General features: G+C 40.4%; 1 protein-coding gene across 1 annotated transcript in view; it reads left to right on the forward strand.

Moving 5' to 3' along the window:
* The first annotated feature begins 3983 nt into the window (after positions 1 to 3983).
* OCA2 (OCA2 melanosomal transmembrane protein) overlaps positions 3984 to 17124 on the forward strand; it is a 180305-nt gene continuing 167164 nt past the window's right edge. Inside the window, exon 1 of the mRNA XM_072853227.1 lies at positions 3984 to 4252. Within this exon, the coding sequence (XP_072709328.1) occupies positions 3984 to 4252 (269 nt within the window). The remainder of the gene's footprint in view (positions 4253 to 17124) is intronic.

Genomic DNA, 17124 nt, shown 5'->3' on the forward strand with positions numbered 1-17124 from the left:
AAGCTCTGGGGGCTGAGCATGAGTGTTGCTTCAAGAGCCATGTTCTCCTTCCCCCAGCAGCACCGCACCCTCCCTCTTCAGCTAGTTATTTTTTAGAATTTGGGTTTCTGCCTCATAATGGGAAGGTGACAGTGGAGAGGTAATGCTTTTTCCAGTCTTGGTAGGAGAAAGGCTTTGATGGATAATAAGATGCACAAGACAGGAAACATGCTATTTATGGGTACTACCTGGAGCAGATGTGATATTTTGTAGCCTCATGGCCTCTAAGATTAAAATCTGCTTCATTTTTGATTGCAAAAATGCTATGCTGTGCTTATTGATAGTCAGGAAAATAATGTTTTAAGTGATGATGTATTACCAGATACATCATTTGCCTCCAGCATTTTGTTTTGCAACCAAAAAGCAGGCTACACAAAGCCTCTTAAATAAAATAACTTAGCCAGTTAATCTCATTAGCACCTGAAAGGTTGGAGAAAAAATGAATTCTGTACTACTACTTTAAAAGTGGATGTTCAGCTTCTTGGACTGGGATGAAAGGGATGAAAAGGGATAACAAATATGGCTTAAATACTGTATTAGCCCTTTTATAGGCAAACTCCAGATGGGTGGTTGCTGGATCAATTTCTGTCTGTGGCTAAAAAACCCTTGCTGGTGCATGGCGCCAGAGAGATGAACCCAAAACGAACTTTCCTTGGCTAAAATCTCTCCTCATCTTCAGATGATAACATCTCACTTATGTCTCATTGCTGACGGAAGCATTGCAAGATAAGAAAAAGGAAGAAGAAATAAAAGTGAAGAAAAGTTCTGTAACTACAGAGAAATGTGATAATTTGAGAATTTCTTGAATGGTAAATGCACCGATGTCTTAGAAGCTTAGATACCATGGTGACAGTTGCCTTAGCAATGTTTTAGCTACGTAGGTAATCACAATCAAACCTGGCTCTTGTGGCAAAATGATGCTATATTATTTTATTTTTTTTGCAAAGCTTTTGTGAATGTGCAATAATGTGGTTTATGGTTTTGTATCTAGGCATCAGGTTTTCTCTCAAGCCTCTTGTCCTTGGCATTCTTTTATATTTTCACTGGTTTTAATTCTGAAAAGAAATGTCTTTCATGCTAAGGCTTTGTACATATGAAAGCCTGACTAATTTAGTCCTTACTCACCTCAAGATAAAAAATTCCCACTTCTGGGGTGAGACAGGACCAGTTTTAGAGGTCATGTTCAGGTTCTCATCGTTTAAAAAACACTACAGCCTGAGTTGCTGTAGGTTTACTGCTCATGTTTCCGCAGCCTGACATCATTTAAAATCCTGTGTATTTTCACAGCAGGTGCTCAGACAAACCAAATGTTATGAAAAATGGAATAAGTGGGAAGATATCTCAATTATGATTTACAGTGTGTCTTAATAAAACCAATATATAAACATATAAAGTGAGATTGAAGACAAGAGCAATTATCTTTTCCATTTGGAGTTGGAAGTATTTGCATTTCAAAGTTATCTATTAGGAGGGAAGGCAGGCTGGGATTTTAGCACAGGCAAAACTGGCTGCCTGGTAGGGCAGCAGGCTATCAGAGGTGACAAGAAAGTGTTGGTGGGGCAGTGGTGGCCCCTGTGTGGTGTGCGTTGGCCCTCCCAACACCTCCAGCCTCAGATCCCATGGTGCAGGAGCAGCAAGCCTGGCTTTCCAGGAGTCTCACTCAGGATTTTGCCTTGGATCACCAAAGTTCAGGGCTTTCCAGGCTATGAAGAAGCCCTAGACCAGCTCAGTGACAGTGTGTTTGGTATTACATCAGCCATGCCTGTGCTCCTTACACCAGGTGATGACGGGGCTTGTCCCTTCAGGAAAATATCTGAGGGAGAGGTATTATCCATTGAAAATTGAAGTATCTTCACTGTTGCTTGATGTATGCCAGCCATGTTAAAAAATGGGAGCCCTGTGAAGCCAATAGCTGCAACCTTCTTTCTTTCAGTAATTCACCACACTCTCCCTACCTTCCTTTTCTTTTTTCTCCCTTTCAAGAAAACCAAGAAAGAACAAGTAAGCAAAGGCTTATTTATGCTGATGTTTTCCAGGCTGCTAATCATAGACTCATAGAGCAGCTCAGGTTGGAAGGGACCTCGAAAGACGATCTGGTCCAACCCTTCATGGGAAAGGGAGCCTAGATGAGATTATCTATCACCCTGTTCAGTCACATCTTGAAAACCTCCAGCGGTGGGGACTCTACCACATTCCTGAGGAGGTTGTTCCAGTGAGTGATTGTTCTCACTATAAAAAATTTCTTTCTTATATTGAGATGAAACCTCTCCCAGTGCAATTTGTACCCATTGTCCCTTGTCTTCTCCACGTGGCTCCTTGTGAAGAGAGAGCCTCCATCCTCTCTGTAGGCCTCCTTTAAGTACCTGGATACCGTGATGAGGTCATCCTTGAGCCTCCCCTCCAGGAAGAAAAGACCCAACTCCTTCAGTCTTTCCTCACAGGGCAGGTTTTCCAACCCTTTCATCATCTCCGTGGCCCTCCTTTGGACTCCCTCCAGTCTGTCTGCATCTTTTTTGAATTGTGGGCACCAGGACCAGACACAGTACTCCAGCTACTGTGTAATGACGGGAAGAATCAAGTTAGTCAATCTACTTGTAAGGACAGGTGAAGATTAGGATATGAGAACTAAGGACATCGGGACTAGACAGAAAAATAAATGCAGGACTGGAGAAGGAAATGCCACCTGGGGAAATTCTGATTTAGATTTGGCTAGCAGGCCTGCCTTTGCTTGGAGCCAAGATCTGCATTTGTGGTGACTTGTATGTTCAGTCTTTTCTTTCAGGAGTATCTGTTCCCTTCTAGCCTGCAAGGCCATGAGACCACAAAGCTGCACAAAAATCATCATTAGCTTTTTTTCATTTCTGTTTCTAGTGATTTCTCCTGCTGGGACCGAAGTAGAGCCTATTTCCTATTACTGTGCTATTTTTGCCCCACAGCCCTGCAGGTCTACCGGCATGTCCTGTGCTGAGGTCTCTGCAGGGAGGAGCAGATATGTGCTCCAAAAAGGCTTCTCTCCCCTGCTGTGGGGACGTTGGAGGCTGACGGGCCTGTTTCCTGAGCTTGTGCTGTCCTCTGCGGTGGCTTCGGCACTTTACGCTGAAATATTCCCGTGATTAGACTCCACAGCATGCATTTAAGACAGGCTGATCTTTAACTCAGTCTTCGTGTCTGATTTGTGCACTTTGTGGGATTCTGAAGTGTTTTTTATAACTTTTCACGCTGAATTTTAATGATGAGAGTATAAAAGCTTTTTGACTGTTATGCACTAAGTTTTATTATAATCACCATTAATAATCATATAATAGAACCTAATTTTCATCAAGGCTTGATTCACATTTCGTAAATGCTGCTGGCAACTGCTGAAATGGCACGTTGTCTTCATAAAACTCAAGTACCTGTTGTGCTTAACGAGGGGCCATCAGGTGTGGCAGAGCTTCAGGGTGACTGTGGCTTTCTGAGGGAGCCCGTGGGCTGGGAGGAGAGTGGTGGCTTTGGTGGAGCTGCCGCCACCACAGCTGCTGGAGAAAAGTCATGTCTTGGTGGTGAAACAGTGCTGTTATAAGCCGGGAGGGTGTTCTGCACCAGTGGCTCTTGCACCTCTGATGTGGAAATGATTTTGGCTTATTCTGTGGGATAGGCCAGTGCAAGTTTCTGGGAAATTTATGGGAGAAAATCATGGTAGACACAGAAAAAGTAGGAGAGCCATCTCTTTATGTATTTCAATGGTTTTTATAATGGCTAATTTTGAAGCTGCAGGGAGGTTTAAAACATTGGATTTAATCCTAGTGGAAATAAACCAACAAGAGAAATATCCAAAGGTGCACAAAAAAATCTTCTGCTTGGCATTTTTAACACGCTTGTACTGAAGTAAACATTGAGTCAATTCAATTTAGTCCTAATACATTTGTTTTCACTTTCTTTAGGAGAACACCCCCCAGGGACAGATGTACTTGGATAACAAAGATGACAGTACAATTTCTAGACAACAAGAGATGGAGCTGAATCAGACATCTTTACATCAAACCAATTTATCTGCAAAGGTGGCAGCCAAACCAGTGACCAAAAGTTGCAATGAGCTGTGGCTATTGAGAGAGTATCATGGCATGGTAGCGAGTCTTGGACAGCCACAGACCCCATGTGAAAAACCAGCAATAGGGGAGGATGGCTGCGTTCCTCTGGGGAAGGATTTCACTTCTGTCCCCATGCAAGGAAGGTAAAGAATAAGGACAAACAGAATATTTTTTCTCCTAATCCAAATTAATTTTTATTTCTTTGCAGAGCAGATACATATATTCATTAAGTGAATGTTGTTTCTCCCACATAGAGAACAAGAAGCTTAATGGGACATCAGAGCAGTCTTAATTGCCATGGGGGGGTCGTGGGTCACTGGATTTCTGAACTAATCTCAGCTTTAATAGCAGCCATGGGCCAATTTTGCTGTGTTTTCAAGATCAGACACGTGGCTTTTCTTCCCTACTTGGTGTCACCAAGTGTCATAAAACACAGAGATAAAGCAGTTTTCATGTTCCACCCCTCACCACTTTCAGAAAAAATGCATCGTAAGGCCGTAAACTGAATCACTATGGCTAAGACTAGGAAAACTAAAATGGCACAAATAACACAACTGTGATAGTTGACACACCACATATCAAGTGTAGAAGGAGTGTGTGCTCCTTGTGTATACTCTCCTGCATCAGGAAAGGTGCAGGTTTGGGGGCGGGGGTTCTAGTCTTTCCTGTTGTGACAGATACAACATCAGCAATTCTATTTGTAGGTGTTTAGAAATATTTTATAGACCCCAAAATATTGCAGGTGGCTTTTTAAACCTTCCTTGTTCACACATTCACTTTGTTAAACCCCTTTGGTAGAGGGATGGAGCAAGTTTTGCACCAGCAGCAACCACAGCATGTGAAGGCAGCCAGGGTGGACTGTCAACCTTTTCGGGTAGTTTTGAGAATTTGTAGAGGTGACTTGACTGAGCCTAAAGTGAGAGCAATGCTGTACCTAATCTGAGCTCCTGCAGAGCACAGGCCTTGAAATGCTGCCTGGGTAAGTCTGCATCGAGCAAAATGGCTTAGACTGCAGTGGTGAAGTAGAGTGCTAGCACAATTTCCAGAATCTGATGCTGGAGACTCTTCTTGTGCTGCTACAAGTCAGAAAAAAACCCCATGGTAGATTTTAGAGCAGTTTAATGTTTAAATCAGGTTATTTTAAAAAATTAATTAAAATTAAATAAGCATAAAAATACAATTTATTTAATTACTTAATTAAAGTGGATCAGAAGTGCAATGCAGATCAGAATCCTGGGTAAGTCTTAGCTGTAGTCAGCTAGACTCTTCATCCAAAGGGCAGAATTTTCTTTTTATTTCTCTCCCTCCTTCCTCTTTTTGTGGTTTTCCATGGCTGTTCGGGCAGGGTGGGAGGTGCAGTCCTGGGGGCTCCCCACAGTTCTGGGCATGTGGCCACATCCCTGAATTGCTGGACAGGGCTGAGGTCTGCCTTCTGCCCCTACATCTCATTCAGAAGGAAACCTGCTTATACTGGGAGCAAAGGATTTTTGGGGCATTTTGGTAAGTTCCCTGATCTGGGCAAGGGGGAGCCAGGCTAGTTGGATGAACTTTGCTGCACCCCTTACTTACCTACTCTGTAAGTGTGTCCTATAAGTCTACAGCAAACCAAGTCAAGGTTTTATGTGCATCTGAAAGTATTTCCGTCAGAGTGAGAACTGGAAATCATTATAGCTATGCTTTCCAAATATTAAAAAAATAATCAAATTGACAGCTTGACCATGAGAGCCATATAAATCCTTTAGAAATGATTTTTGGAGTATTTGAGGATTTGTTGTGTTGACTAAGAGTTTTACTGACAGAATCAAATCTTGTAAATCTTCAGTTCAGCATGTGGCGGGGGTGAGTTAATGTCATCTTGTTTTGAAAGAGCACGGTAAGTACAACGTATATGTGAGGATGAGAGACAGGCAGGGGAAGGGAAGGACTGAGTCCATCTGGAGATAAGGTTTTTCTTTTGCAAATTCACATATATGTCTTGCTACAGGTGTGTTTACCAGTGCTATTTACTGTCCTGTTAATGATCCTGGTACAGGAACAAAACCCATGATTGTGTTCTTATGGACCAGGTCTCACCCTTCTGGCTAAACGTCTTCCTGATATTTTCCAATGGGTGAGAGGAATTTGTGTACTGGTGCTACACAACTTACTGTGAACCTATGAACCACAGTTTGGAAATCATGGTCACAGGTGCCAGAGATGAAAAATACTAAATCATGGGTGAGCCCGCCTTCCTGCAAGTGCAGGCAGTAGCTCCAGGTCTTTTGATATCACCGTTTTCCTGTTGAGAAAACTGTAGTTGCTGTGTGTGATTTAGGAATAGATGTACAATTGAAGAGCCATCCCCATGCTCCCTTACAGACAAATGTAGAATCATAGAATCATAGAGACATAGATTCCCAATGTATATCTAATCTTCTATAGTAATATATTAGGGCTCAGGAAAGGATCTCCTGAAATTTCTCCTTGTTGATCTTTACCTGTCTTGCTCCTCCAATATTGATTTTTTTCATGTGGAGATGAATCTTATCTGGCTCTTTGTAGCATGTATTTTAGCCAATGTACATTAAGTGCAGTTAAAATACTGATGTGATCTGTGTGACCCCTCTAGTATGAGTAATTACCATTAAATCATTGGGACTACTCAACAGAATGCAGATAAAAACATGGATAAACCTTTGCAGACTCACAAGTTGTTTGATTAGTTTCATTAGAATGAGAATTAGCTTTTAATGTAAATTGTTCTTTTGCTTGCAAAGAAAAATACTAACGATTAAAAAAAGAGGAGAGCAAATCCTTTTTTTTTTTTCTGTAAAGAGGTTCACTAAATTGGCATGTCTGTACGGTTTGTTTTAATGCATCTACTTAATTTAAATTGCTGAATTATCTTTCAGGGATAAGATTCCCAGATTCTCTAAATTGTTCAAATGTACACTGAGACAAGACTTTCCAAATAATCTATTTAACAGAACAGGGGATTTATCTCAGTTGCTAAAATTACCTTTAAGAAAATGTTCTTGAGTTAACTGGGGCCCTTTTCCCAGGGAGATGGATGTCCACCCTGTTCTGGACTGAACATTTCCATTTGACTGCAGCTCAATCCTGCAGGTTTTTTGTGGTTGGTGCACGGATTGTCTTGGGCTGCCTGCTTGTCAAAATGCCTTCTCATTTACCTTGCGTATTGAAGAACAGTACCTTCTGACTCCAGCTTTTACTCCATTGCCTTGGGCTCCCTGGGCTCTGTGTGAGGAAGTCTGGACCATCCACAATTGTCACTCCAATGACTTTGTCTTTCCAGAGCATCCTTCCCCCTGAAATAAGCCTGACAGCCTTCTCGTGAGCAAAATACTTCCTTCAATCCTGCTTGCTGTGGGAAATGCAGGCGTGTGTATCTAAAAGGGACTATGAATGAGCTCCAGTGGCGTTCAGTGGGAATGCATGTGGCCTAGGTGTCCGTCTACACTGAACTGCATTATGCAGTGTAGTTTGGTCTATCGGAAATATAGGTTTTAAACTAGTGCAAAATGACAGTGAAGTCTGGATTTTGATTTTGCACTTCTCTCATTCTCCTCAGCCTTGAAACAATGGATTGAACAGGGTCTTTTTCATTATAGTTACATGAAAGTGGCTTTTACAGTCAATAGACATTGGTCCAAGCCACCTTCCTGAGCCCCTTACCTTGCAGGAAGATTTCGCACTGCTCTCTGGCTGCATGAGCAATGCTCCTTGAGTCAGCCCTGACATCTCCAAAAGCACAGGCTACTTCCTTCCATCATGTCTCTGCATGTACAGGATGTGGCCACAGAAAAGGCCCCTGGGTTGCCTTGGTCTCATCAACATCAGTGCTCCTTCCATGGGAAAAGCCTAATGGCATGGCTTTATATCAACCAAATCTGAAATTCTCCTGTGTGATCCACAGGAAAGGGGTGAAGTCAGCTGTCTTCTACTTAGAAGTTAGTGAGCCTCAAAGGCCATCTATAGAAATGAGATGAATAGTAATTCTTAATCCCATGTAACCAATTACTTTTTGTTGCTATTTAAAACTATGTTACTCAAAAAAGAAGGGAACTCATTGGGATAGAAAAGTGGTGGAAGGTGGTGGAAGAGAGGGGTAATAGAGTAACTAGACCTTGTGGCATTAATTTCATATTGCCTTTTGGTCCCTTTCTTTCTTTGATGTAATTGTTGGCTGTTCCTCCTTTAGGTGGTCAGATAATAACATTATCTTCTTAGGAAAAAAAACAGGTTGGCAGTTGTGCATTCATTATGTCATGAACTTTTCATGAGAAATTAGACTGTGAAAGGAAGCTGATGAAACCAAGCCCTAGCGTTACTGCACTGAAGTTATAGTTGGATGAATTTGGCCCTGGAATTTGCTGGTCATTTAATATGATAGTCCTTGAAAGTTTTTTATTTGAATCTTTGTGCCTCATTAAGAAGATTCCTCTCTGAGATAACAAAAAACATCATCTTTTTTGGATCTGCTTGAATTTGTGTTTCATCAAGTAAAACTATCTCAGCATTTCTCTTGTCTCTCAGTTTCACTTATGTAATGCTCACTTATGTAAGAAAAAGTAAAAACAATCAACCACATCCAGCTCTTCCTTTGCCCTGAATCTGTGGTCCCAGGATCAGTAGGGAGATTGGTTTGCAATGAGAAGGTCAGTGAGTTAAAAATGTCTATTGAGTTCTTGGTTTGCAGCAATACAACGGAAAGATTGCAATTGTATTTCCTGTTAGTTGGAGAAGCTGGGAGAGGATAAGCTATTGTATAGTAAGAAGTCAATATGAAAGTGAAATTATGCCTTTAGCAGTGAGTGATTATAAATCTCAATTTTGATTTTTAATTATGTTGATGTATTGCTACTTTTAAAGGACATTTATAAGACTTAGAATTAGATGTCAAGAAGACATGGTTACTGTCTAAATAAGTAAAATTTATGTGACAATTTAAAAGCTTCTTCAGACAGGGGAGAAAGACTGAGGAAAAAAAGAACTCAAAAACATTCAAAACACATTTTTTTGTGTGCCCTAAGACTAATTTTCATCTTTGGCTATTAGAATAAAATGGGATCATCTTCTGTTCAACAGTCAAACAGGGAAAGTGGTCATTTTCTCATCATAATTGCATTTTTGTGTAGGAACCATTCTGATTTTTCATGTCAATCACACAAACATTAGAGAAGAGTCCAGGACAAATAGATGACTTCACAGCAAACCGCCACATTCATCATTCTCATGTGGCTTCTGGTAATCTTGCTTGCTGCCTGAATGGTGACACTTCTGGCTTTCTTTCCATTTCTTATCTGTAGTGAATGTTTCTGACTCTTGGTTCCCCAAGAGGATCTTTAAATCACAGAATCACAGAATCGTATAGGTTGGAAAAGACCTTTAAGATCATCAAGTCCAACCGTAATCCTAACACTACCAAGACCACCACTACACCATGTCCCTAAGCACCTCATCCAAACGTCTTTTAAATACCTCCAGGGATGGTGACTCAACCACTTCCCTGGGCAGCTTGTTCCAATGCTATGACACTGCAGTGAACAAATAATATTAAATAAGTTTTAAAGTCACGACTTTACTAATTGATTTAATTTGGTTCATTTGGGTTTGAATATACTCTCTCAAGCATTTGTTGCTAACATGGAGGCGTGTGGCCACAACACACCTTGTAATGACCAAACTGTGTAGGGGCATGGGACTGCTGAGACTCTCTTAGCTCAGATTACAGCTCCCTGTTGTTGCCCCTACTACATCACAAAATACCATTCAAAATCTGAAAAACTCAAAAGAAGCAATAAGCAGCTCTAGCAAACTTGTTGCTTGAATGGTAAGAAGTATAATAGAAAGACAACATTATGCACAATAGGCAAATAAGTTATTGGAAAGTTCTGCTGCCCCCTTCTAACTTGCTGTTCTCCATTTCCTGGAAAAAAGCATCTTGGAGTGGTAACAGAAGGAAGACAGAAATGTGGTTGTATGGCATAACTTAAGGAGAGTGTTTGGCTTCATTTCAGCAAAAGATATGTGGTCAACAAAAGACTGATTTTAACTTAGTTTTTGCTGTTAATGAAACATACAGACACAGACCTCACTCATGATAAATTTCCCTGTGTTCAGAGCTGTTTAATTTCTCTGTTGCTGTGTACTATTCATCATCTCAGAGCTTATTTCTTATAATTATTCACAATATCTCAGATTGGTTATGTACTCCAATTTCTGTTCTGTCATCGGCAGGCTAAAACCATAGTACTCCCATGTAGCCACTCAAATGCTTTTTGATTCTGACAGGACATTTTGGTAAACAGAATTCCACCACTATTCATTTCTGTTTCTAAGTGTTCTGTTGAAAGAATTAGGGGGTACTAATTAAGTGCTTCACACTTTTCCCACTGTCAGGCTAAAAACTGAACTCGGCACTCAGTGAAAAATTTGCAGTGTACCAACCTCCAGAGATCAAATGTTTCAATTGACTTGCTGTGACATTGCACAAAACTGTTGAATTTTGCAAGCCGCTGCTCTCTTCCTAATGGTTAATAATATGGTTATGTGGGGTTTGTCTTCGTTAGACCTCTTAGGCCAATTGTGGAAAGATGCCAGTAAAATACAAGCTTCAATCCTCTTTGGGTTTGGACAGCTATTTCCTCATGTAAACCTCTCTTTAAATGGGGGAAGGCTTTTAATGTCAGCAAGGATTTTTTTACATTATAAGGTTGAAGGGTTAAGCCAACCAGACAGCCAGACTTCGAAAAGAAATGTGTTGCACAGAGGCAGTCACAGTTGAGCAGGAGGGCATGCATGGGGCTTAAATAGCTGATGTGAGGAGTAGCTGTCAATGTAAGGTGAAGCAAATAACTCAGTCACTCAGTATCCCTCAATGAAGCTTTTTCTTGAAAAACTGTTCTGTGTGCTTCATTCCTGGCCGATGCGCCTATGTGTGGGTGGCAGCTCTGACATACTAAACAATTTGTGGGAATCAGAACTTTGCACTAGCAGGTGGTCAAATTATACTAATTAATAAGAATTCAGTTTTGTCCCCAATTTTCTGCCATGTAGGTATGCAAAAGCTTTACGTGGGGAAGAACAACTGAACCTTTGCTGACAGTGACTGGGGAGAAGGAAAACAAAGCATTGGAAATCCACAGCCCTTACATGTATTGCTGCATCAGGTGGACATGTGGATAGGCAGCCATTGCAGTGCTGCTGTTGGGCAGTAAATGGTCCGCATGATAACATGGCAAATTTTCTGTGGGCCCAGGCCCTGCATTTGACGGATAGAGCAAGACAAAACCTGAAAGTCTAGCCAAAAATAGTTGAGAAGGGGAGTCATGGAGAGGAATCTGATGTTTGACAGTAAGTTTGGACCATTTAGCTCTAAGGCTTGAATCTCAGTGAGCCTGAGGTAGGGCAGGAACCGATGAACTTTGCAGAGCATAGGAGGAGAGAGCCCAGGACAAAGGCAGCTTGGTTTCATGGTCCAATCAAAAAAGAATTGATGCCAGTGGGGCTCCCTTACTGTAGATGTCCTGTAGGAGGTGGATGTACAATCTCCACTCTGCCCTGGGGGATAGTAAACACACACCTCCTAATTCTTGAGTAAGTGTATGGGCCACCAGCCTCCAAGACACTCTTTTTTTTTTTTTTTTTCCTTTTTCAATTTATCACTCTAAATAAATAATGAAACATCAATTGAAACAGCAGTATACAACTGATACAACAATACAATATTGAAACAACTATAACTCAGGTATTCTGTTTTCTAAGTAAATTTCTTCATAATCAGCATTGTTTTGTTTATCTCCTCCTCTTGCTTCTTCTTCCAGTGACTATTATTTTGTTGAAAATATAAGGGCCTGAAGGAAGAGGAGAGGAAGGGTTTGCAGGCTACTGTCTTTCCTAGTAGTCAGGGTAGTCAGGTGAGAGCTTGGGTAGCTTAGTTCATACTGAGCATTTTCCCAAAAATACTGCCTCAGCCTCTGCCCAGGCTACTGGAGAGCTGCTGCCAAGCATGGAGGGAGGAGAGAGGACTCTCAGACAGAGGTGGAAGGAGAAGCATCTGGAAGGAGAGCTATCAATAAAATGCTGAGACAGTAGGAATAGTGAGAAGGATGAATGGAAACCCTTCCATGCGGCTACAGAGGGACACTGGGTGAAGCTGAAATACAGCGTGAAGTACAGAGTGAGAGCAGGGTGTAGTGAGCTATGGAGTGTATTAAAGCTGTGGTTGTAAGCCAGGCTCTGATGCAATCAGTCCTCAGTTATGATTAAAAAAATCATAACTCCACCCAAAGCTGCAGTTAACAAAAGAATATGAAACTGTCAGTCCCAAACCTTGAAGCAAGCCAGCCGAGTTAGTGGCACTCCTTGCTAACACTGAATGCCTTGCACTAGTGAATACTTACAGCTTGATCTTCCAAACAAAATAAGACATGTTAACAAGATAAAAACATGGAAGGCCATGATGCCTCAAAAAAAAATCCCACCCTGCAAGGGGTACAGAAAGAAACCTTTCCTTCCTTTCTTTCTTTTTTTTTTAATAGCTTACTGTTAGGAGCAGATGTTTTAGAGCATAGTTCTGCTTGGTGATAGAGATGTGTTTCAGTCTGCCTAACACTTTAAAAGTGTCTCCCATTAGAATTAATTAGCATCAGAGTGGTTTGTCCTCTTGTGTTAGAAGCACTGGAAATCATACCTCAGCCACAGCAAAAATTTCCAGGATAGTGGTAGTCATACATTTAAGAACTAAAGTTCATGTTAAATTGAATGTAGTTGATGGAAAAATAGATTAATGCAGATGGAATAAATTAGCCAGTGAATTAAAAAAAAATAGGGTCACAGTCTGTAGTCTGGCAAATCATATGGCTTTTTTTAAAACCTGCTATTCATAAGGAGCTCAAGTGATTTACTCTCTGAAATACAGCAAAAGCTGATAAATGAGTCACCAAAATGCTTACAGACAGTGACCAAGCAAGCAATTCTCTGCTTGATAGGTACTAATGGGACTGCAGGGGCAACCTGCAATAATTGTGCTAATGGACCAGCAGAAGTCAGAGACCATGCAGAGCTCTGTCCACAGCAGGTCGGAGCTAAGTCAAGGACAGCACAGTGAGCTGGAACCAGGTCTGTCAGAACTGAGTAGGTTCAGAATTTATGCACTTGGGTTTCTTTTTTTTTTTCCTTTGCACATGTTTTATATTATTTCTTTTGGGCAGGGTGAGATAGAAAACAGATTGGCAGTTACAGCAACTCACAGTTTTCAGAAGTGCAGCAGAAGATACTGACTCAGTACTGCCTGTGAATTAGCATCATTCAGAAGCAGCTGTGAAAGGCTGAAGATTTTGCTCACACTTTCTGAAGTACTCCCTTTTCCGTGCTAGTTGGTAAGGACAGTAGACAAAGTCCATCTGCCATTCATTCCCTGGTATCCTTGGGCAGAGTTTTTGTAAGGACTCCCTTGCCTGAAGTGGAGCTCTGGCAAAGGTAGAGTATGAAAGCACGTCTCTCAGAAGGCCATGCTGGCAGTTATATTGAACGGGTATGTCTGGCAGGGCATTGCACTTGCTGTTTGAGGAGGAAGTGCTATGCTATTGATGAATTTATTGTAGGAAGTCTAATCCTGGATTAATGCAATACTTCCTTGAATAGGGTAGGTAAATATTTCACAGTGACTTCTCCACCCACTCTTGTGGTCTTATGTAATTTATTTTCTCTGCTGCTTAGAAAATACAAAAGGAAAAGCAGCTTCAAATATTCCTTTGTCTCTAATCTTTCTAGGACTGATAGGAGCAACTCTACCTCCTCAGCCACGTCAATGACATGTGAGCTCCAATCCTCTTTAGGAGTCTATTGACAGCTGGTTCATCATGTAAACCTCTTAGAGTGAAAAGCATGAACATGAATTTAGTGAATCTGTCTGATAAAAGGAATGGTAAACCCAGAATGGAGGGTAACAAGGAATGCACTTTGATTTTGAATTTTGGTTTTCTCTGATGTGTCTTTAGTTGTGTAAGCTAAACCAGCAGGGCTATGTTGTAATATTGTATAAATGCACAGTTTTGTTGCATCCATTGACAGCACGTGGCTTCTTTGCCAAGATGCTCTGTGTACTGTATGGAGTGCCTCCCAGTGCTTTCCAGAGCAGGCCAACAAGAGTAAATGCTCTACGCAGAAGTGGCACAATGGAATTTGTGCATTTTAGACAATGTTTTCAGCTCATGTCTACTTGGCATATTGTAGACTGTACCCAAAAATGAGCTAAGCCAGAACTGTAAGGAATAGTAATGTTTCAGAGTAAAAATTTTGAACATCAGCATGTGGAAAACTATTGTTTTTAACCACACAAATAAAATGGCAACAATTACCCATTACAAATCTGTTCATAGTAGTATAACAGTATTGAAGAGGATTATATGGCCAGAAATATTCCTACTAGCCTATTTTGAGAGAAGACAGACTATCCTTGGCAAAAAAGAATGATAGATTGTCAGAAGGATTTGTATGTGTGGGTATTGTGCTAATCACAATTTTGAACCTATAGGTCTGTCACCAAAAGTTGAAAAAGCTCCATTGTTGTCATGAGACTTGTCATGCTTTCCTTCAGCTGGAAATCTGATGTTTGTGAGGCAGAACACACAGGAGCACCACATTAAAAGCAGGCAACAAATGTACCTATTTATTTACAAATTGGAGTAGGACTGATCATTTAATTTTCTTGATGTGTCAATCCAACAAATATTTTAGGCTCAAGCAGACAGGATGGAGAAAAGGGAATTCTGGCTCTTCATACTTGTGAAACACTCTATGAATCTAAAGAGATTTAGATCATACATATAATGCTTGAGATCATCAAAATTAAGTATTGATACCAGCTTCCTTATATTTCAACGGAATTTATTTACTTGTATGCAGAATTAGTCATCAGGATCCTACCTGTGCTGCATATATATCTCTTCAGGGACGAGATCTTCATGGTATCATGGCCTACATCGCATTTAGTCTTCATTAACAAGAAAGGTGCAAGTAGGAGCATACCTTGTCCTATTGAGGTTGCAGTGTTTGGTTACTGACTAAGGTAAATTAATATATAAACTGGAACAACACTGCAGAGCTGAGACTCTAACCATACCTCTTGCAATGAAGAACAAATGTTGATGGAGTCAATCCTTCCTTTCTAAATCAATGGCCTTTTTAAAATTTAATATGTCTATATGCTTTTGTCTTAAGTTAAAATCTGTTCTTTTAGCTTTGCCATGTGTCATGATATTTTTTCTCTCCAGCCCACGCTTTTTCCTAATGGTTCTAGAGGAGATAATTCCTGTAGCTTTAATTCTTCCACTATTCTGATTAACTTTCACATTACATAACCTTAAAATAGTACAAAATGATTTTTTTCTGTGTGACAATGTGCTATGGACTTCTGCTTCTCATAGACATTTTGTTTGTTTGTTTGTTTTTAAAACATTTCTTTGCAATTGTAACCTACTTTTTTAAGTGCCATGACTCAAATGTGATTACATTTTTTGGGCTTTAAAGCTGTTATTTTTGTGTAGAGGAACAACTATTCTGTGTTGATTCTTGAGGTGCAGAAGAGCTACCTATACGTTAACTTTTAAGAACAATGTCTGGTTATGGTCATTTTAGTGTCTCTCTCTCTCTTGTCTTTCTCTCTTTTTTGTTACTTTGTTTATTGCTCCGCTGCCTAGAGTATCCACTTACCTTTCTTTTTCCTTTGCCTTTCCTTGTTGTCAGAGTATCCTTCAGTTTTCCGCCTATGTCATGCTCTACTGATAATTTCTTTTTGCAAACTGCCTGTGCAGACTTTATTAAAAAGACATTTGTTAGTGCAGTGGCTGTTTATCTTGGCAACAGTTTCTGGAGTTGTTTTTTTCAAAAGGTATATGTGAGAAGCTGTGCTTTGTTAGTACTATGCTTTATCCAACTTTCAGGCATCTGATGTGTGTTTCAGGCTTCTCTTTTTTCGGAGGTGCTGTTGATTCAAGAGCACTAAACCTTTTTGATCCGTTTCAGTTTATAATCAAATAGCTGCATAACTGCCTAATCCAACACATAGCAAAGGACAAGCTTTGCTTTTTTTTTCATGAAAAGCCCATTTTTTAATGCTTTTTAAAATGCTAACAAGTGTTTTTGATTGAAAATTAATATATTATTCAGGTGCTATATCTGCCTGACAAAACAAAACATTTGTAAACTTTCTTCTGTCTTTAACTGTCTAAATTATCTGTGCTCCATGGCATCTCTGCCAGAGTGGGACCAGTAACAGAGATCCTTCATCTCAATTCTTCTGCTTTTGGAGTCAGTCATATCTGTCTTGCTTCTTTAATGGGGTTCATTTGTAAGTACCTGCTGATTTTTTTCATCTGTCTCTTTGTATAGCAGCTTGGAGCCTTCTGCCTTAATGAGGGGAAGAAGACCGAAAGAAGCTGATGACAATGGGGAGCTATGTCAGCATGGGGTTTCCCCTTTTCTGCAGAGAATATCTTGCTGGAAAATTATTTTTTTGAAGTCAGCAGCACTGACACTTTTCCTTTTCTCTTTTATTTTTCTTTGGGAGCACAGAATGAGGTTTTATTTATGTAACCTCATGTCTGGATGGCCAGAAATTTTCATGCCTGTGCAAAGACTTATTAACCATATGGCTACTGAGCAGAATACTACCTTTTTTTTGGTGATCACTGTCCAGGATTTATTTAGCTTTGGGGTCGTGCTGATTTTTAGAACATGCATGGCAAATATTATGGCATTTCTCATCAAGAATATGCTATGTCAGGAGCAAGATCGAAGGAAATCAACTCTGTGAGACTATGGAGTAACCAATGTGTCACTATATGTAGGGCCAAAGGGAACATAGTGTCTGAGAGAAGAGAGTCTGGCATCTGTGTGACTGGGAGGGAAGATGTGCATCACTGTTATCAAGAAATATGATGTATAGTTAAACTGTGTTGCCGGAACAAAGCCACCTGCCATGTAGGAAAAGGAATTTCCTTCTAAACAC

This window comes from Ciconia boyciana, chromosome 1, assembly GCF_034638445.1.
Source record: "Ciconia boyciana chromosome 1, ASM3463844v1, whole genome shotgun sequence".
In the NCBI taxonomy this organism is placed as follows: domain Eukaryota; kingdom Metazoa; phylum Chordata; class Aves; order Ciconiiformes; family Ciconiidae; genus Ciconia; species Ciconia boyciana.